At 43.8% G+C, this 22802-nt stretch overlaps 1 protein-coding gene across 2 annotated transcripts in view; it reads right to left on the reverse strand.

Moving 5' to 3' along the window:
• NUP98 (nucleoporin 98 and 96 precursor) overlaps positions 1–22802 on the reverse strand; it is a 90714-nt gene that overhangs the window by 2407 nt on the left and 65505 nt on the right. For both annotated transcript variants that reach the window (XM_049780249.1, XM_049780248.1), the window contains exons 24-30: positions 21961–22227; positions 14885–15042; positions 11319–11462; positions 8895–9034; positions 6448–6669; positions 2287–2528; positions 711–865 (exon numbers count right to left, since the gene is read on the reverse strand). In XM_049780249.1, the coding sequence (XP_049636206.1) occupies positions 711–865; positions 2287–2528; positions 6448–6669; positions 8895–9034; positions 11319–11462; positions 14885–15042; positions 21961–22227 (1328 nt within the window). The remainder of the gene's footprint in view (positions 1–710; positions 866–2286; positions 2529–6447; positions 6670–8894; positions 9035–11318; positions 11463–14884; positions 15043–21960; positions 22228–22802) is intronic.

The following is a 22802-nucleotide window of genomic DNA, read 5'->3' on the forward strand; positions in this document are numbered from 1 at the left end:
AAAAAAAAAAAAAAAGAGTTAAACTAGGGGCTGGAGAGATAGCATGGAGGTAAGGTGTTTGCCTTGCATACAGAAGGACAGTGGTTTGAATCCCAGCATCCTATTTGGTCCCCCAAGCCTGCCAGGGGGGATTTCTGAGCGCAGAGCCAGGAGTAACCCCTGAGCGCAGACAGGTATGACCCAAAAACCAAAAAAAAAAAAAAAAAAAAGTTAAACTAACAGATTTCTGAATATTTTATTTAGGGGCCGGCACGGTGGCGCTAGAGGTAAGGTGTCTGCCTTGCCAGCGCTAGCCTAGCTTTGCGCTCAGAAATCACTCCTGGCAGGCTCGGGGGATCATCTGGAGTGCTGGAGTTCGAACCACGGTCTGTCCTGGGTTGGATGCATAAAGGCAAACACCCTACTGCTGTTCTATCTCTCCAACCCTTCAAGGAGTAATTCTTGAGTAGAATCTGGAGTAAACTCTGAACATAGCCAGGTATGGCCTCAAAATCAAAACTAAATAAAGTTAATGTGATCAAGTCTGATCACATCTGTGATCAAGTCTGCCATCTTGTACTGAGCAACAACCTGGATTCTCACTTTGGTTCAAACAATGAAAAGTTTGGGGGTAATTCCAGGAGACATAATGCCTTAGTCTGAAGCACTCACCAGAAGCCAAGTGCTGAATGAAAAGAAAAATCAGACAATAGTTTAAGAAACTTGTGTACCTGTTGTATATGTTGTAGCATTTCCATAATCCGTATATAGTCTAGATAAACAAGCCCAGATGTTTCCCAGTCTTGGATTAGACTACTGCGTTCTGGAGGTGCCAGGTCTTCCAAAAACCCCTTCAGGTAGTCATAGTTCTCATTAATGATGGCATCTGAAAAAACAAACGTTGAACACTATGCCTAGAATACAAGTATATGGTTCTCCAAAGTGTAGAGGACATGGCAGACATCATAGACAGGAAAGAGAAACAACATTGGGTCAGATTAGTAAATTTAAAATAGATATTTAGAAAAATATTTCTTTTTAGTTGCAGAAAGAATTTTTTAGTTGCCCTAATATTTCTGGTGTTGTTGAGTAAAATGATATAAATAAACAAACATTAACAGTTAATGCATATATTAAGAATATATTGGGACGGAGAGATAGCACAGCAGTGTTTGCCTTGCAAACAAATGATCCAGGACCAAAGGTGGTTGGTTCGAATCCCGGTGTCCCATATGGTCCCCCGTGCCTGCCAGGAGCTATTTCTGAGCAGACAGCCTGGAGTAACCCCTGAGCACCGCCGGGTGTGGCCCAAAAAAAAAAAAAAAGAATATATTGGGGGGCTGGATAGCACAGCAGTAGGGCATTTGCCTTGTATGAAGCTGATTCAAACAGATGGTGGTTCGAATCCCGGCATCCCATATGGTCCCCTGAGCCTGCCAGGAGTATTTCCTGAGTGCCGAGTGTGGACCCCCCCCTCCCCCAAAAAAAGGAAGAGTATTTTAGGCAAATGTCCTCACAGACATTCTTGTTACCTACCCCAGCCCTCCTCTAGGCCTTTATCCTGGCTTTCACATAGAGCTTTCTGCAAAATGTGATGGATAGAAGGGGCCAGAGCAATAGTAAAGTGGATAGAGGGCTTGCTTAGCATGAGACTGGTTGACCCAGGTTCAATCCCTGGCATCCCATATATTCCCTGAGTACTTCGAGGGGTGATTCTTTTTTTTTTTTTGTTTCGTTTTGTTTTTTGGTTTTTGGGTCACACCCGGCAGCGCTTAAGGGTTACTCCTGGCTCTATGCTCAGAAATTGGCCCCTGGCAGGCACAGGGGACCATATGGAAAGCCGGGATTCGAACCACCATCCTTCTGCATGAAGTGCCTTACCTCCATGCTATCTCTCTGGTCCCACCAGGAGTGATTCTTTTTTTTTTTTTTTTTTTTGGTTTTTGGGCCACACCCGGTAACGCTCAGGGGTTACTCCTGGCTATGCGCTCAGAAGTTGCTCCTGGCTTGGGGGACCATATGGGACACCGGGGGATCGAACCGCAGTCCGTCCAAGGCTAGCGCAGGCAAGGCAGGTGTACCTTACCTTTAGCGCCACCGCCCGGCCCCTGGAGTGATTCTTGTGCTGAACCAGAAGTTCTGAACATTATCAGGTATGGCCTCAAAATAAAAACTAAATAAAGTTAATGTGGTCAAGTCTGCCATCTTGTACTGAGCAACCTCTCTGGATTCTCACTGGGGTTCAAAAACTGGAAAAGAGTTGGGGGATAATTCCAGAAAAATTATGCCTTAGTTTGAAGCACTCACCAGAAGCTAAGTACCGAATGATAAGTTTGTGGCAGTGATTCCAGTGTCCGGCTTTAAATAAATAGAGGGCCTCCAAGTGTCGGTCACATTCCATGTGTGCACGAACAGCTTTGGCTTCATGAATCCATTCGGCAGGCACACAAAGCTTCTGGGTCAGAAAAGTTTCTTTAGCCCATGATTCGGGGGTTTCCACCAGTTGGCAGTGCCGAGTAAGTAACTCTCGAACAGCCTTCTCACGCATGCTAGAGAAGAAAGATAAATCATAAGACTGCAGAGCGGCTGTGGGGGTTCCCTTTCAAAACTGTAGGTTTTGGGTTAGAATGATAGCACAGTGGCTGACTGGGATGACCCAGGATGGACCCAGGTTCAATTCCCGCCATCCCATATGGTCCTCCGAGCATTCCAGGGACAATTTTTGAGCACAGAGCCAGAAGTAACCCAAGCGTCCTGTGTTGGTTGTGTGCAAGGCAAAAAGCCTTATCACTGTGCTATCACTCCAGCCCCCTAGTTAGATTTTTTTTTTTTACCATGTGAAATTATCTAGGACTGTGTTTTTGTTTTTTGGGTCACACCCAGCAGCTCTATGCTCAGAAATTGCTCCTGGCAGGCTCTGGGGACCATATGGGATGCCGAGATTCAAAACACCATCCTTTTGCATGCAAGGCAAATGCCCTACCTCCATGCTAGCTCTCCGATACCCCAGGACTGTGTTTAAATAAATTTAGAAAATAAAAATTAAAAAAAAAAAAAAAAAAAAAAAAAAAAGAAAATATAAAGTCTAGAGGCCGGAGAGGTGGCGCTAGAGGTAAGGTGTCTGCCTTGCCTAGCCGAGGAAGGACCGCAGTTCGATCCCCTGGCGTCCTATATGGTCCCCCCAAGCCAGGGGCAATTTCTGAGGGCTTAGCCAGGAGTAACTCCTGAGCATCAAATGGGTGTGGCCCTCCCCCTCAAAAAAAAAAAAAAAAACAAAAAAAACCCAAACAAACAAAAAAAGAAAATAAAGTCTAAAGTAATTTTGCTTTCTTCTAAGGGGAGACGATAAACAAATTCCATAAAGGGATGATTGTGCTAAATTTATTATTCCTTTATCCTATACTCACTTTGGTATAGAAATTAAATTAAGGGCCGGGCGGTGGCGCTAGAGGTAAGATGTCTGCCTTGCCAGCGCTAGCCTAGGACGGACCGCGGTTCGATCCCCCGGTGTCCCATATGGTCCCCCAAGCCAGGAGTGACTTCTGAGTGCATAGCCAGGAGTAACCCCTGAGCGTCACCGGGTGTGGCCCAACCAAAAAAAAAAAAAAAAAAAAAAAAAAAAAAAAAAAAGAAATTAAATTAAAATGGCAACTTTATACATTAAAAAAATAGGGATTATGAAGTTATCTTTAGTCAAAACTATAGTAAGTCTCATCCCTAGGTCATAGTGAGTTATATGCTACTATATGAAGAATCTTGGCAGGTCTGACTGCAACATTCAACTACTTTTCTGACAATATTAGATCATACAACACAGTGCAGGAGTTAACAACACAGACTGGATGTCCTGAAAGTCTAACTATGCAACCTATTCAATCTTTAGCAATCTATCTCTTTAATCTCTCTATGTCTTCATTTGTTTATCTTTAAGAGATTCGAAGAATATCTATCTCAAGTTTTATTATTAAACAAGTAGAACATAGTACAGCTATAGAAAAAAGCAAAGTACAACAGAAGGGGTTTCCTTTTTCCCTTTTTGGGCCACACCTGGCAGCGCTCAGGGTTACTCCTGGCTACATGCTCAGAAATCGCTCCTGGTATGGGATGCCGGGACTCGAACCACGGTTGGTCCTGGGTTGGTTGCTTGCAAGGTAAATGCCCCACCCCTGTGCTATCTCTCTAGCCCTTTTTTCCTTTCCTTTCCTTTTCCTTTTTTTTTTTTTTTTTGGGGGGGGTGGGGGGAGCCTACATCTGGCAGTGCTCAACATTTATTCCTGGCTCTGTGTTCAAAGATGCCAGGGATTGACTGAACCTGGGTCAGCTGCATGTAAGCCAAATGTCCTATCCTCTGTGCTACAGCTTCAGTCCCTAATAACATTCTTTGGTTGTTTATTATTGTAGTGTTACATGCTACCTTTAACAAAAAACAATAACAAAAACAAACAAGCCCACCAATCATCCCAAGTTTATTTGGTCAACATGTAGAAAGGTGATTTCCTTAATTTTTCAGGACAGTGTACAAAAAGATACATCTACATAAGATTGTATTGGTAAATTCAAACTTGTGGCATAGGAATGGATGAAAAGCAGAATGAAAAAAGAGAAAAAACAGAGACTCTCATGGCCAACCCCTAACTTCACAGAACTAGTATGGTAGCTTAGTCTATATTATTTCTGCAGTAACTTTAAACATGTCAAATTCAAATGATTATATACTCAAGTTAATGGTTTTCCCATCCAAGCAAATCCTTCCCTTTGTGCTTAATTATTTCCTATTTAAATTTTATCTTTGCTATAGAAATGTTCACTATCACTACAGTTCAGAATAGAGGCAAAACTTTAAATGTAGCACAAGTGGCACTCAAAGGTAAGAGACCAGAGCATGGTGGATAGGGCTTGTAGGTAGTTGACCTGGGTCTCCCCAGTGTCCCGTATCATTCCTTGAGCACCTCCAGGAGTGCATCTTGAGTGCATAGCATAAGGTAAGCCCTGGGTACTGCTGGGGGTGGTCTAAAAACAAAAAATAAAAGTAATTTTTGTTGTTGTTTTTTGGGTCACATCTGGCAGTGCTCAGGGATTACTCCTGGCTCTACACTCTGGGGTCATTCCTGGTGGTGCAGGGGAGACCATATATGATACCGGAATCAAATGTGGGTCGGTCACATGCAAGGCAAATGCCCTACTGCTGTGCTATCACTATTGTCCCAATAAACTCATTCATTTTTTGGGGGGGGAGGTCACACTCATTGATACTTAGGGGTTACTCCAGGCTATGTGCTCAGAAATCGCTCCTGGCTTGGAGGGACCATATGGGATACAAGGGGATCGAACCGCGGTCTGTCCTAGGCTAGCGCTTGCAAGACAGATGCCTTACCTCTAGCGCCACTGCTGTGGCCCCCAATAAACTCATTCTTTCTTTTCTTTTTGGTTTTTGGGTCATACACGGCGGCGCTCAGAAATCGCTCCTGGCAGGCAGGGAGGACCATATGAGATGCCGAAATTTGAACCACAGTTTGTCCTGAATCAGCTGCGTGCAAGGCAAACACCCTATCGCTGTGGTATCTCTCCAGCCCCAATAAACTCATTCTTTTTTTTTTTGGTTTTTGGGCCACACCCGGCATTGCTCAGGGGTTACTCCTGGCTGTCTGCTCAGAAATAGCTCCTGGCAGGCACGGGGGACCATATGGGACACCGGGATTCGAACCAACCACCTTTGGTCCTGGATCGGGTGCTTGCAAGGCAAATACCGTTCTGCTATCTCTCCGGGCCCAATAAACTCATTCTTAACCCATTCCATGAATTCAGAGAAAATATGGGGGGCCGGAGAGATAGCATGGAGGTAAGGCGTTTACCTTTCATGCAGAAGGTCATTGGTTCGAATCCTGGCGTCCCATATGGTCCCCCGTGCCTGGCAAGAGCGATTTCTGAGCATGGAGCCAGGAAAAACCCCTGAGCACTGCCGGGTGTGACCCAAAAAAAAAAAAAAAAAAAAAAAGAAAAGAAAAGAAAATATGGATAGGAGGGGAGAGGGAGAGCAAGATAGAATGTGTGTGTGTGTGGGAGAGGACTGGTGTGTAGGGGGATCAGAGTTAAAGCCCAGGCCCATACATGTGCAAGGAAGGTGACACACTTGGCCTGTGGCTGGTTCATAACAAGTTTGAATCCAATTACATTCTAAACACTTACTTGCTGAATTTAACCCTATCAGACTGAATCCTTGGGCAATGGTCAACATCTTTGAATCAGAAGTTCTTAGATTTATTTGTCCTTCTGCTCTTTTCAGAGCAGCTTTTTACTGAGCACCTTCCTGGAAATCTACCTTAAGTGAGAAAACTAAGAGCCCCATGCCCCCTCAAATGCACTCAGGCTACCAAAATCCCAGAAGCCTCTGGGAGATGGAGGTGGCATCACCATTTCAGAAAACATTCCTTTAGGTATGCATAAATCCTTTAGGTATTTCTCACTCACCTTGAGTTGTTAATGTGCAGGAGGACAAAGATGGCCCACTCCCAGAGTCCCTCATTTTCTAATTGGCCAGCATAACTGGCATGCAGTATGCCTTCACATTGCTCTGACAGATGCTTATAGTTAAGCGCCCGGAGCACCTCCCACAAATGCCAGCTTAGGCGGTAGTCTAAAGGGTCTGCTGTTATGCTTCGAGGTTCCAGCAACTGATTGAGTTCATAATGCCTGCAAAGGAGAACATACTGAGAGTTATTAGATGCAGCTACAATGAACAGGACAACTCTTCTGGTTATGGCTGGCTCAGAAAATAATAAAGGCAGGTACCTGAAAGTAGAAGCATTACAAACTCCAGAGTCTCTGAGACTGTGTTACAACAATCCACCTCTAAATTCAGCCAGCTTTTCTTGATCTGGAGGCTAGCTCTAGTCGGCATGGGGTTTGGGGAGACCCCAGGTCGAAGGCCTTCTCCCTAGCTTGGGGGTGCTGAGAGCCTTGGTAGGCCCCAGCCATCCCCTCTTCTGTCCCCGGCCTCCAGGCCTTCCCTGAGTGCCAGCCCAGGTGACCAGAAATGATGCTCATCCATGCTAAAGGAGTTACCCACAGTCCTCTGCTTCAAACTATCTGGATGCTGCTTACAAAGGTCTCCAGCTCCCTTGCTTTCCTCAGTTTGCTCAATTGGATTGTCAAGCCTAATTCTTTGTAACATGTACCTAATCTGACCGTGAAACTGCTGATGGTTTGAACTCATCAGAGTCTGAGAGGGTTTCGTCACTGGTCCAACAAGTGTTGGGGGCACCAGGAATTGGAAATCCCTACTATTCATACTGTAACCGACAGTTCCTGCATTGTGAAAGAAACTGAGATTTGGCAATGTTGTCAAAAGGCAGAAAAACAGCATCAAAGATATAATCTACGCATGTCATTCTGTGAGGCAGGAAGGCAAGCAGGCCAGACAGAAGGCATGCCTACATCTTGATATGGTGGCTTTTAGAGGAAACATCTATCTATCTATTATGTTCAACATCTAGCTTCTATTCACATAGACAATAATAATTGAAGAAAATGCCAAACCTGGAGAATTGGAAGTGAAGAATTGGAATGCCATCATTCCTATTAAGGCACATGTCATGGGAAATCTAAATTCTCTGCTGTTAAATCATGTGCAGGAAAAAGACTCCATTCTACTAAGAAAATACTGCTCCCTGAAGCAGAAATCAAGAAAAATCAAGAAATCAAGAAAAAGAGCTCAATAACTTGTTAATTCTGAAAAATTTTGTTGGTGGTAGAGGAATGGGAAAAATGCTACTTTGTATGTAAATATACTGCATAATGAAGTTTGAATTTGAAATATCATTTAAAAAGATAATAAAAATAAATAAATTCAGCCAAACTGTAGATCCTACCAAAAAAGGCAAGGCACCTTCTCTTCCATAGCTGGCTGATGTTGTGTGGTCGATATATTTTCCATCTTTCACAACTTTCACCTTTCCATTTAATTTTCATTATAGTATCTATTACTGATTTTTTTGGTAGAAGCAAGGATCCACATTCAGTAGTATTTAGGAGATTGAGGAGATTGTATGTGATGCCAAGAATTCAAACCTTTGGGCCCGGAGAGATAGCACAGCGGCGTTTGCTTTGCAAGCAGCCGATCCAGAACCAAAGGTGGTTGGTTCAAATCCCGGTGTCCCATATGGTCCCCCATGCCTGCCAGGAGCTATTTCTGAGCAGACAGCCTGAGCACCGCAGGGTGTGGCCCAAAAACCAAAAACAAAAAACCAAAAAAAAAAAAAAAAAAAAAAAAAAAGAAAGAATTCAAACCTTGGTCAGCCACATGAAAACCAAGTGCCTAATCCCTGTACTTACTATCTATCTATCGCTGGCCCTGTATTATTTTTTTTTTTAAAACACTTAAGAAATTTTTCAGATTATACTATCTGAAGTTAGTCCTCTTGTTCATCTAAACAGCTAACTCATCTTTCTTATGAGTTTCTTTTATCATTTCTGTCAATGCTTTGCAATTTTATTATATATATATATATATATAAAATAAAATTACATATATATATGTATATGGTCAGCCATGTGTAAGGCAAACACTTTACCGCTGTGCTATCTCTCTGGGCCCAGATTAGCATTTAATAGTCTAGTGCTTTAGCCTCGTATTGCTATGGCCCTCAAAAACCAACTACTGAACATTATTTGGCGTCTCCCCTCAACAAATATAAAACATGGCATTACATGTTATATGCAAACTGCATCCCACTCAAGCTAATTAAAATGGGATGCCAGGGGTCAAACACAGGGTCGGCCAAATGTAAGGCAAGTGTCCTACCTAGCCAGCCTCTCTAAATCATACTTTTATGGAGATTTATGGTCATTTTGGAGCATATGAGAAGGAAAGGACTCATTGAGCACTCAGATGTCACTAAATCATAGCTCTGGTTTACCTGTCACTGTACAGTTTTAGAAGATGAAAACAGACATCTTGAAGTGGCCTTGAGTCCTGTTTCTCTTCTATCACACAACCGGAACCCTCCAGGTATGAAGGAAGTGGGGGGCAGGCATAACTGTCACTTTGAGAGGTATTCTGTAGGAAAGAGTTTCAGAAAACCATATTTGTTGTTAAGTCTTTTTTGATAGATGTTATGTCTCAATGACTTAAGACACACACACTAAGAATGACTCAATATTCTTTTTTTTTTTTTTTTTGGTTTTTGGGCCACACCCGGTGACGCTCAGGGGTTACTCCTGGCTATGCACTCAGAAGTTGCTCCTGGCTTGGGGGACTATATGGGACGCCGGGGGATCGAACCGCGGTCCTAGGCTAGCGCTGGCAAGGCAGACACCTTACCTCTAGCGCCACCGTGTAGGCCCCGACTCAATATTCTTAATGCTGCCGGATTCTTCATCCGGGGTTACTCTTGGCTATGTGCTCAGAAATGGCTCCTGGCTCGGGGCACCATATGGGACACCAAGGATTGAACCCAGGTCTGTCCTGGGCAGCCACATGCAAGTCAAATGGTATACCGCTGTGCTATTGCTTCGGCCCCTGCTGCAGGATTTTTAAATTCTCCATTGCAGATATAGGTAAATTCTACATCTTCAATGGACTGGCAAACCCTTTATAGGCAGCTCAGTAATCCTTTCTTTTCTTTCTTTTTTTTTTTTTGTTTTTTCGGGCCACACCCGTTTGATGCTCAGGGGTTACTCCTGACTAAGCGCTCAGAAATTGCCCCTGGCTTGAGGGGACCATATGGGACGCCAGGGGATAGAAGCGCGATCTTTCCTTGGCTAGCGCTTGCAAGGCAGACAGACACCTTACCTCTAGCGCCACCTCACCGGCCCCTCTCTTTCTTTTCCTTTCCGTACTTTCTTTATCTCTTTCCCTCCCTCCCTTTCTTCCTTTTTTGAGCCATACTTAGCGGTGCTCAGGGCTTATTCCTGGGAAACAAGGGTAGGGTTGGCTGTGTACTGGGCAAGTGCCTTATCTGTTCTATCTATATGGCTTCCATCATACCTTTTTTGCCAGAGCTTTTATTACACTGTTTTAAATTTCCTTAAAAATGTAAGATAGGGGCCAGAGAGGTCACAAAAGCGGTAAAAAAAACCAAAAAGCTTTAACCTCAAAAAAAAAAAATCTTCAACCTCAATATTGACAAGATATATTAAACAGATATTTAGAGGCAAATACAGACTTACTAATTTGAAATTATACTATATCTAAAGTTAGTCAGGGAATTCCCAAAAGCATAGAGCATTAGAAATAAAGGAAATAAAAAAAAAGCCTCTGCTTTAGGCAAACAAAACAAAACCAAAAATACCAAAACAAACACTGGTTGAGACTTTGGAGGGATAATTTTTTTGGGTATCAGGAACAATGTTCTAACTTCAGTATTAAATAGGTGTTAAAGTGTACCCTTGAACATTTGGGTTGAAACAAAAGGGTAAAAGTTCAAGGATGTGGCAGAAGGCAGAATGTAACACAAGAGGCCCTGAATTAATTTGTAGCAGCAAAAATAGATCAATTGTAGAAGGGCTGCAGAACAAGTATAGTAGGTAGGCACTTGCCTTCCATGGTTCCTTTTTTTTGATTTTTTATTTTAGGGCCACACCCGGCAGTACTCAGGGATTACTCCTGGCTCTGCAGTAAGAAATCACTTCTGACAGGTTTGGGAGACCATATGGAATGCCAGGGATCAAACTCGGGTCTGTCTGGTGTCAGCAGTGTGCAAGACAAATGCCCTACCACTGTTGCTATCTCTAGACATCCCATGGTTCCTTGAATCCACCAGAAGTGATTCCTGAATGCAGAATTAGTAGTGAGCCAAGAACATTGCCAGCAGTGGCTAAAAAACAAACAAAAAAAACAAAACAAAAAAAACTTAACCAAGGGGCCGGGCGGTGGCGCTGGAGGTAAGGTGCCTGCCTTGCCTGCGCTAGCCTAGGATGGACCGCGGTTCGATCCCCCCGGTGTCCCATATGATCCCCCAAGAAGCCAGGAGCAACTTCTGAGCGCATAGCCAGGAGTAAGCCCTGAGCGTCACAGGGTGTGGCCCAAAAAAAAAAAAAAAAAAAAAAACTTAACCAAGTAAATAAAAATAAGTCTATTGTAAAATTTTTTTATTTATTTTTATTTTTTTTATTGTAAAATTTTTAATTTATAAAATAGAAGCATATACTTGAAGAAATTGAGAGCAAATCTGTCCAGAGGCAGATGAGGGCAAAGTTTCCCATTAGATTTCCTGGGTATATTTTATAGTACTTAAAAAGTATTATGAAATTTGACGGCTCCTAAGCAATCTAACATACTTTCTGCAAAAGACAAATCCCACTTAGGGATCTCTCTTGGCTCTATTACTGGACACATATACCTGAAAAGCTTCTTCATACATGCTGAGTGCTCTGGAAATGGAGGCTGTTGGTGGAAGCAAATACCAAAGATGAACAGCCAGGGAGCGTTTCCAGTCCAACAGAGAGCACACATTGATTTGCTTCTGCTCTGAGAGCTGCCAAACCTGCAGGACACAAAACAATCAAGGATGTTAGACACTCCCTTTTTACTGTTCAAGTCTACAAGCAATTCAGCCAGTCAAGAAACACTTAGAAGAAAAAAAAAAAAAACAACACTTAAAAGAATCTAGGTGCTGAAAGTACAGTGGGTAGGGTATTTGCCTTGAATGCGATCAACCTGGGTTTGATCCCAGGCATCCATCTGTTCTCCCAAACAGCACTAGGAATGATCCCTGAGCAGAGCCAGGAATAAATCCTGACCACAGCTGGGTGTGATCCAAACTTTCCTTCCCCAATAATCTAAATGGGATTTAGTAATTACCCAGGGAAAGAGAATGTACAGCAAGTAAGGTGGTTTGTCTTGCACACTGTCAAATTGATTGGATCCCAGTAACCCATATGGACTCCTGAGGTTGCCAGGAGTGATTCCTGAGTAGAGACCTAGGAGTAACCCCTGAACACTGCCGGGTTTGCCCTGTGCTCTGCTAAGAACCATTAGGAGGGTTGGAGCAATAGCACAGCAGTAGGGCGTTTGCCTTGCAACACAGCCAATAGCACAGCAGTAGGGCGTTTGCCTTGCAACACAGCCAACCTAGGTTCAATTCCCAGTATCCCATATGGTTCCCCAAGCCTGCCAGGGGCGATTTCTGACCATAGAGCCAGTAGTAAACCCTGAGCACCACCAGGTGTAGCCCAAACCCAAAAATCCAAAAACTCCCAAAAAAAGGACCTTTAGGAGCAAATAAATAAATAAATTAAAAAAAAAAAAACACTTCCTGTTGCTTAAAGTAGTCAAATTGAACAAAACTTTAGAATGTGTCTGAATTCTGATCAACTATTTCATTTTGCCAAATTGCACAATGGCAGACTTAAAATAACTAAGGTAAGATAATGCAATCTATAACATTAAATAAAAGAAGTTGGGTTCCCTGAGTACTGTTGGGCTTTGCCCACCCAAAGAAAAAAAATCAAATAAAGGGGTCAGAGGTAAGATGAGGTAAGATGCCTCTACCTTGCAAATGCTAGCCTAGGACAGACCAAAGTTCGATCCCCCAGCATTCCATATGGTCCCCCCAAGCCAGGAATGATTTCTGAGCGCATAGCTAGGAGTAACCCCTGAGCATAAACGGGTATGGCCCAAAAACAAATATCAAATAGAAATGGCTCTTAAAAAAATGCTTAAAAGGGGCCAGAGAGATAGCATGGAGGTAAGGCATTTGCCTTGCATGCAGAAGGACGGTGGTTCGAATCCCGGCATCCCATATGGTCCCTGAGCCTGCCAGGCATGATTTCTTGAGAGTAGAGCCAGGAGTAACCCCTGAGCGCTGCCAAAAAAGCAACCTGACCTCCCAAAAAAGCAACAACTTAAAAAGCTTAAATGTGGGGCCGGAGAGATAGCATGGGGGTAAGGTGTTTGCCTTTCATGCAGAAGGTCATTGGTTCGAATCCTGGCATCCCATATAGTTCCCCGAGCCTGCCAGGAGTGTTGTCTGAGCATGGAGCCAGGAGTAACCCCTGAGCACTGCCGGATGTAACCCCAAAACAAAACAAACAAACAAAAAATGCTTAAATTCAGGACCGAGCACGAGCACAGTGATAGAGCATTTGCCTTGCATGTAACCAACCCTGAATGGACCCCGGTTTCATTCCTGGCATCCCATATGGTCCCCTGAGCCTGCCAGGAGTGATTTCTGAGTTTAGAGCCAGGAGTAACTGACCCCTGAGAGTTGCCGACATGACCCAAAAACCAAAAGAAAGAAAGAAAGAGAGAGAGAGAGAGAGAGAGAGAGAGAGAGAGAGAGAGGAGAGGAGAGAGGAGAGAGGGAGAGAGGGGAGAGAGGGGAGAGAGGGGAGAGAGGGAGAGGGGGAGAGGGGGAGAGGGGGAGAGAGAGAGAGAGAGAGAGAGAGAGAGAGAGAGAGAGAGAGAGAGAGAGAGAGAGAGAGAAAAGCTGCAGTGGCCAGGGATATAGAGCAGTAGCAGAGCACACTGTTTACATGTATGATATCTTGAATTCAAATTCAATACTTGGCGGCAAAGGAGGCACCTCTGCAAAAAAAACAAAAAACAAAAAACCTACACATGTAATTGAAGCTACATGAAAATATAGCACAACATGTACAAATGTGTACAGCCATGCTGACATTTTTTTTTTTTGGTTTTTGGGTCACACCGGGCAGCACTCAGGGGTTACTCCTGGCTCTATGCTCAGAAATCGCCCCTGGCAGGCACAGGGGCCCATATGGAATGCTGGGATTTGAACCACCGTCCTTCTGCATGAAAGGCAAACACCTTTCCTCCATACTATCTCTTCAGTCCCTTTGCTGACATTCTTAGCTTTATTTTTGCATAGTTTATTTCTATGGTATAGTTAATGTTCATTTATATATTGAGTTTTTACCATGTACACGTTGTTTATTATTTATGCTTCGCATGTGGGAGTTCCCACTGTACCATAAAGTCTACCAAGCACCACTGGGAGTGCTTCTTGAACACTGGGCTAAGAGTAGTCCTCAGCAATATAGCATGTGGTCAAAAAAAAAGTAAGGGGTTGGGGATGTAGTTCTGTAACAGTTGTGTACATGTGAGGTCTCATGTTGATTAAATATAAAATATAGAGTCCTAGGGTTGGGGGGTGAGGGCTTTCTTGGCTTGGCCTGATGCCTGTAGACCCTTCGGTCGGTGAGTCTGTAGGTTGCAGGGTAAGGTAGAGAAAAGGCAGTCAGTTGAAGTTTCAGAAGATATCCAGCTTTGTAAGGCCCTAATTGCCATGTGCACTTCTCCACATGGCTTCTATTTTTTTTTCTTTTTTGTTTTTTGGGTCACACCCTGCAGCGCTCAAGGGTTACTCAGGGCTCTACACTCATAAATTGCTCCTGGCAGGCTCAGGGGACTATATGGGATGCTGGGATTTGAACCACTGTCCTGCGTCTAAAGCAAATGCCCTACCGCTGTGCTATATCTCTCGGCCCCTCTACATGGCTTCTAAGCTTAGCTTTATTAAGCAGCTTCCTTTAGCTGCCCTCCATCCATCTTAGCTGCTTCTGCCTCTCTCCCCTCCCCCAAGGCAACACCTAATTACCAACCACAGGACCCTCCCAGCTATGGGTGGGTCTGAACATCCAAATATTAGCAAATGTAATTGGGGGTAATTGGGGGAGGGGTAACAGTCTCAGTCTACAGCAAGTTAAAAAAAAAAAGGCTGGGAGATATCTCAAAGGATCAGGGCACATGCTTTACATGCCAGAGATAGTGCCTCAAGTACTGCTAGGAGTGACACCTGAGCACTACTGGGTGTGGCCAAAATAAAACAAAAATTCCCCAAATTTGCTTAGTTATGTACACCAGTATGCAATTTAAAGAACAGCTAGCTCTCTGCCTTTGTTTTAACCTTGAACTTATGCAACTTTATGAAAAAAGGACAAATACCGGTTTTCCAGCCAACAAAGCATAAATGCGCAGTCTCTCATCCTGAATGAAGCTGTCAGCCTGGAGCTGATGCCAATCCACCAGCTGCATGGTAAGCAGCTCTCGAACCGACTGACTGCCAACCAGCTGAGACAAAAGAAGAGCAAGACGATGATCACCTATAAAAGAAATCAGTGATTACTAAGAATTTAAACTTGGAAAACACTTGGGGCATCATCTTATTTATTCCATACTTTTTTTTTGTTTTTTGTTTGTTTGTTTGTTTGTTTTGGTTTTTGGGCCACACCCGGTGACGCTCAGGGGTTACTCCTGGCTATACGCTCAGAAGTCGCTCCTGGCTTGGGGGACCATATGGGACGCCGGGGGATCGAACCGCTGTCTGTCCTAGGCTAGCGCAGGCAAGGCAGGCACCTTACCTCTAGCACCACCGCCCGGGCCCATTTATTCCATACTTTTGAGGAGAAATTAAATCAACCTATCACTGCTCTTTGTAGTGCCAAAACACCAATCAAGAACTTACATTTTCGGTTAGGGTAGAAAATCCTCAAAACAATAGCTGGAGCGATAGCACAGCAGTAAGGCGTTTGCCTTGCACGTGGCCAACACAGGACAGACCCGGGTCCAAGTTGTGTCATCTCATATGGTCCCCCTAGCCTGCCAAGAGCGACTTCTGAGCACAGAGTCAGGAGTAAACCCTGAGCACTGCCAGGTGTGACCCCCAAAACAAACAAAAACAAAAAAAATAAAGAAAACCTTCAAAGCAGTTTAACTTAATATACATAATTTAGTGGCAGATCTACAAATTATTCCTTTGCCCCTAAAAGGCACATCATCTGTAAGTGAAAATCTAAAAAGATATAATAATATCCAGAGACAATAGAAATGAAGGCCAGAGAATCAGCTCATGATAGGAAGATTGCCACAAAGAGAGTGAAAGCAGTTAGGTAGAAAAAGGTTCATTATGACAATGATAGTTGGAACTGATCACCGGGTTTTGAAAGGTGATAAAGTGATATGCATGGTACCCCTTTATTAACAATAGTGCAGACCAGTTTCAGAAAGGGGAGAGAGAGAAAATGCCCACCACAGTATGAGAGAGAGAAGAGAGGAGAGAGAGAGAGAGAGAGAGAGAGAGAGAGAGAGAGAGAGAGAGAGAGAGAGAGAGAGAGAGAGAGAGAGAGAAAGAGGAGAGAGAGAGAGAGAGAGCCCGCCCCAGAGGGAGTCAGGGTAGGTATGCATAGGAGAAGGGAATCTGGGGACATAGGTGGTGAGAAATGTGCGGCCCCCGTTTCAGAACTTCTTAACTTCTACCTTGGGACCAGAGAGAGAGCATGGAGGTAGGGTGCTTGCCTTGCATGCAGAAGGACAATGGTTTGAATCCTGGCATCCCATATGCTCCCCTGAGCCTGCCAGGAGCAATTTCTGAGTGCTGGTGGGCAAAACAAACAAACAAAAAAAGAACTTTGACCTTAGAAACATTGAAAACTGTAACCAGAGCAGGAAGGACAGTATAGGGGGTACGGAGCTTGCCTTGCATGTGGCCAACCCAGGTTTAATCCCTAGGATCCCATACAGTGCCCTGAGCCTGCCAGAAATAATCCCTGAGCAATGTTGGATGTGGTCCAAAAACCACCCCACAGGAAAAAAAAAAAATAACCAAAGGCACATTGGTAACCAAAAGAATGAATCAAGTATGACTTTTATAATAAGTGCTACATGCCTTACAAGCCTATTGAGTTGAAAAGCTACTATTCTAGGTAACTAATAACAGAACACCAAAGGTTTGACTAGAGATGTCAAGTACAAAGAGAAAGTTGTAATAACTTAAGCCCACTGTCCACTGAGATACCTCTCTTTTGCTACGATCACATATAAATCAGTTTCTACCGATCCTTAGCTTCTCACAAACTTTCCCATTGATGAGAATATATACTGAGCAATGACAAGACTCTAGTACACTTCAATAGTTTAATTTTACTGTGCAGTTTAAGGATCTAAATTCATCTTTTACTTATCCTGGCATTTTTGTCAAAACTCAAGTTAGGGGGCTGGAGAGATAACATGGAGGTAGGGTGTTTGCTTTGCATGCAGAAGGGTGGTGGTTCAAACTCCAGCATCCCATATGGTCCCCCAAGCCTTCCAGGAATGATTTCTGAGGGTAGAGCCAGGAGTAAACCCTGAGCACTGCCGGTGTGACCCCAAATCCAAACCAAACCAAACCAAACCAAAAACTCGTTAGAAAGAAAAGGTTTAAAAAAATAAAGAAGGTAAGGGCTTTTTTTCAAAGAGAGGTAAAGGTTTATCTTTTTTTTTGTCACACCAGGCAGCGCTCAGGGGTTACTCCTGGCTCTACACTCAGAAATCGCTCCTGGCAGGCTTGGGGGATCATATGGGATGCCAGAATTAGAACCACCATCCTTCTGCGTCTAAGGCAAACGACTACCGCTGTGCTATTTTTCGAGCCCTAGTTTGTTTTTTGGGGGGAACATCTAATTATGCTCAGGGCTCACTCCTGAAATTCACTCATTCAGAAATTCCTGGTGTTTTCTGAGGGACAATATGGGATGCTAGAGATTGAACCCAGGTCTGGTATGTGCAAGGCTATGTTTTTTTCCATTGGTCTGTGTTCCTTCTTATGCAAGTAGCAGCTTTAGAGATTAATATGAAATCAAAGAGGTATTGAGTTCCTTAATTTCTTTCTCAAACATTTTTTTTTTTTTGGTTTTTGGGCCACACTCGGTGACGCTCAGGGGTTACTCCTGGCTATGAGCTTAGAAATTGCCCCTGGCTTGGGGGACCATATTGGACACCGGGGGATCGAACTGTGGTCCATCCTAGACTAGCAAGACAGAAGCCTTACCCCTTGCGCCACTGCTCTGGCCCGTTTTCAGCATTTCTAAGATCAGCTTATTTCTTCAAGAACATTTGATGGAGATTTTAATAGACTGTGATTAATGTATTGATTTATTTTGTAGAAAGGGCACCTTAAAAATTATAGTTTCTAATTTATCACTGACTCTCAACATGAGGGAAAATTGACACTATCTGAAGATATTTTTCATTGCCACACTAGAGAGCAAAATACACCTATAAGTAGCAGGACAGTATGATGCCCAACTACCTATAATGCCCAGGACAACTAACATGACCAATCAATGGGCACAGATTCCCCTTTCTGCCTGAAGCCACAGCAGTTCACTGCCACACACACACCCTCTAAAGGAAAAAGCCCAGATCCACAACTGAACTACCATATTTTCCGGCGTATAAGACGACTTTTGAAACAAAAAAAGTCAACCGAAAATTGGGGGTCGTCTTATACGCCGAGTACATCCCGAAAAATGTTTCAATATGCCACTAAATGAAACAAACAAAAAAATCAGGCCGCAGTTTCCAAATCTCTTTCTTGGGGGCTCCCAAACAGTACTCAGGAGATCTGAGGGCCAATTTTGGCAAAACTCAGCTAACCGTGTTGGTGGTTCAGTGCTAGGGTCCGAGTATGGGGTGTTGTTTGGTTCATGTAGTGGGGGAGATTAACTGACGCCACCAGGGAATTGCCAAAAAAGGTGCCTATGATAAGGGACCAATCACTGCAAGGCTGCTTGGACTGCCTCTTTAACTCAGCCAATCCAAGCACGCTTTTTATGCATGCAAATTACACAATGTTCTGGACCCGAATCTACACTGTAAAAAGCCTGCTCAGATTGGCCAGAGTCAGAGAGGAAGTCTATTATAGTATAACCTTTGAACCTTTGCTTGTTGTGATTGGCTCACTGTGGTACACAGTTGCAGCACAGGAACGTTCTGTCTGATACAGTGAATATAGGCCTAAACCTATGTTTTAACTGCAAAATTAGGGGGTCGTTTTATATGCCGGAAAATACAGTAAATAATGAGCAGCTGAACCTTACCACCAGTGGAAAGTTGGTTTTTGGTAGGTAGGATCAGACTATAGCTGAAAACGCTAGGGTATTTACATAATGAAGAAGGGCTAAAACCTCCCCTTCTATACCCACTCTCTGCACCAGAAAACAGCAGCTGCTATCCCTATCTCCCATCATCCTGACAGAAAAATGCTCCTTTACTAAACTCCAAAAGAAAATAATATCTGCAGACTTCCCAGATAGTCTGGTCAAAAAACTATGGGGCCATCTTAAAACATGAAGGGGAAGAGTCCCTATTCTGCCTGATGGCACAAGAGCCCACAGCCATATCCAACACTTCCCATCAGAAACAGCTCAGCTCCACAACTTAACTGTATCAAACTCTCAAGCCACCAAATTTTTGTTCCAGATCAATAGATCATGGCTGCTCAGTCACTTGGGGACTCAAAATTTCACAATAGTGACAGCCAAATAGGATTGCAGCACATTTTGATAGAAATATTACACAGAAGACCACCAAGCTTCGGTTCTGAGCAATATCACAATGTATAAGGTGCTAGCCTTACACGAGGTTGACCAGGGTTTGATCCTGGGCATCCCATATGGTCCCCAGAACCTGCTAGGAGTCATTTCTGAGCACAGCCTGAAGTAACCAGAGTACCGCTGGGTGTAGTCCCCCCCCCTCCCCAAAAAAAAAGAACACTAAGCTCAATGAACACAGAAACACTACGGCCCATCTAGTACCAACCAGAACCAGAGCAATGCACAGCGGTAGGGTGTTTGCCTTGCAAGCAGCTGATCTGGGATAGACCCAGGTTCGATCCTCCCATATGGTTCCCCAAGCCTGCCAGAAGCAATTCCTGTCACTGGGTGTGGCCCCAAAACAAAACAAAACAAAGCAAAACTGCATTGGGGGGGGGGGTCACACTTGGTGGCACTCAGGGATTATGCTCCTGGTTCTGAACTCAGAAATTATTCCTGGTAGGCTCAGGAGATTGTATGGAATGCTAGGGATTGAACCTGGATCAGCTCTATGCAATGCAAATGCCCTACCCACTGTGCTATTGCTTTGGCTCCAAGTATTTTCTTCTTTTTTTTTTGGTTTTTGGGCCACACCAGGTGAAGTTCAGGGTTACTCCTGGCTATGCACTCAGAAATTGCTGCTGGCTTGGGGACCATATGGGATGCCAGGGATCTAATCCAGGTCTGTTCTGGGTCAGCCAAGTGCAAGGCAAATGCCCTATCGATGTGCTATCGTTCCAGCCTCAAGAATATATATATATATATATATTTTTTTTTTTGTTTGTTTGTTTTTGGGTCATATTCGGCAGCGCTCAGTAGTTACTCCTGGCTCTACGTTCAGAAATCGGTCCTGGTAGGCACCGGGGACCATATGGAATGCCAGGATTCGAACCACCGCCCTTCTGCATCTAAGGCAAACGCCGCTATGCTATCTCTCCAGCCCCTAAGGCAGGGGTCTCAAACTCAGGGCCCTGTGGCCCTGCCCTAGAGGAATCTTTTTTTGTTTTGTTTTGTTTTGTTTTGTTTTGTTTTAGTTGTTTGGGTCACACCCCCCAACGTTCAAGGCTTACTACTGACTTTGCACTCAAGGATCACCCCAACTTTTGACTCCTGCGGCCCCCAGGTAAATTGAGTTTGAGACGCCTGCCCTAAGAAATAACGGGGGTGGGGGGGGTGGGGGTGGGGGGGCTGGTTTGGGCCACACCCTGTGATGCTCAAGGGTTACACCTGGTTATGCGGTCAGAAATCACTCCTGGGGCCCGGAGAGATAGCACAGAGGCGTTTGCCTTGCAAGCAGCCGATCCAGGACCAAAGGTGGTTGGTTCGAATCCCGGTGTCCCATGTGGTCCCCCGTGCCTGCCAGGAGCTATTTCTGAGCGGACAGCCAGGAGTAACCCTGAGCACCGCTGGGTGTGACCCCAAAACCAAAAACAAACAAACAAAAAAAGAAATCACTCCTGGCTTGGGGGATCTTACGGGATGCCAGGGGATCAAACTGCTTGCTGTCTGTCCTAGGCTAGCGTCAGCAAGGCAGATAGATACTTTACTGCTGTACCACTGCTCCCAGCCTCAAGAATTTTATTCTTGGGGCTGGCGAGGTGGCGCTAGAGATAAGGTGTCTGCCTTGCAAGTGCTAGCCAAGAAAGAACCGCGGTTCGATCCCCCGGCGTTCCATATGGTCCCCCCCAAGTTAGGGGCAACTTCTGAGCGCTTAGCCAGGAGTAATCCCTGAGCTTCAAATGGGTGTGGCCCCAAAAAAAACAAAAATAAAAACAAAAAAAATCATCCCAGCACCAAAAATAAAAACACCCCCCCCCCAAAAAAAAAACAATTGGAACATAGAATGTAATATTCCACACCAAAAATAAAAGTTACTATTAGGATATTATTACTATTAAGATTAGTACTACTTAGGATACTATCTTTGAAAAATTTATATCCATATTAAATTTCTTTTTTCCTTCTCTTTTTTTTCTTTTTTTTATGCCGTATGGTCCTCTTTATTTTTTTTTTTCATGTTAAATTCTATACACAAACATACATACTCTAGATATTAGAAAATAGTTTAAGTTCAAAATTACACAGTGAAATGTTTATTAATGATAGTAAAGGATTTAGATGATTTTGATTTATTTCTTTTTTCTTTTGCGGTGGTTAAGGCACTACTAAGTGGTATTCCGTATCTAGGCAACTATGGACAATTACAAAATCCAACCTACTGGGCCTACTGGTAGCAAACGTAGTGCTACTGTGGACCTGCAATGCCTGAGACCATCATATCAGCATATCAGGGTACAAGTGACCAATAAAGCCCATGATGATTTAATGCTTTTTTCCCCTGCATCTTCTATTTTTACTACAAATGCAGCATATACAATGTCACGTGAGGTTTAAAGTTATAATTCAATCATAATTATTCTTTTAGTGCTGGGGATCAAACCGAGGATGTCAGATATGCAGAGCATGTGCATAGCCACAGCCCCCTTAATATATAATTTAATATATAAGGTTGGTAACAAAAGATCAGAAGACATAGTTCGTTTATTCAGGAAGTCAACAATCTTTCACAGCAGACTGTAATTCTGAAGTTAGAAGATAAGGCAATGCACAATGAGTGATAAGGACAGTAAGTAGGCAGTGGACAGGATATACAGAGACCATATACACTACCTGACTGCTGGGCCAGAGAACAGGCCTCACTGATCCTCTTGCCCGTGAGATAGCTGAAAACAGCTTCCACAGGATTGTCTTTTCTGGTTAAGGAGACTTCCTCCTCAATTTGAGGTGCAGCTGTCTGAGAAAGCCAGCGCGAGAAAGCTCTTCTTCGCTCAAGAATCTGAATATAGTCACTGGGCTCTTCCAGCTGACAGTCAAGTTCCTTCAGGTGGCCCCACAGAGCTTCACATAATGTCCAGGTTAAGCTCCAGTGCTTCACAACTAAGGAAGGAAATAAAAAGACAGCTATGATACAAGTTTTAAAATAATCACAGAGAGTACCCTTCAGTGATGTGAAAGTACATAAATTAGGGATTAGAAAGACAGTACAAGGGTTTAGGTGCTTTTCTTGTACATAGCTGACCCAAGTTCTATCTCTGGCACCTGATGGGCTCCCATTCATGCATGGCTAGGTGGAGCACTAGAGGCTCCTGAACACTGCTGGAGTGACCCAGAGTAACTCCCACATTTCAAGGCTTGCACGGTATCATATTCTCGGGTCCTCACAGGGAAGCCTCACATTGAACTTCCAACCTGAGAATGGTGCAGAAGTGCTTCGAGGATACCCCCCTATCAGAAAAAAAATTAATAGCCAAACATCAAGCTACAGAAATATGTGGTATAGCTGATTACTTATTCCATATTTCTGCAGTACTAATACGAAAAACATAATAATCCTTATGCTTCTATCAAGGTTTTTCCTAGCTTAAGACAAGTTAAAGATCAGATATCTACTTATCATTCTAGCATAAGAAAATGCCCTCACATTTCTCCTACTATCTTCTTGGGGCAGCAAA

This window comes from Suncus etruscus, chromosome 9 (genome assembly GCF_024139225.1).
Source record: "Suncus etruscus isolate mSunEtr1 chromosome 9, mSunEtr1.pri.cur, whole genome shotgun sequence".
Lineage (NCBI taxonomy): Eukaryota > Metazoa > Chordata > Mammalia > Eulipotyphla > Soricidae > Suncus > Suncus etruscus.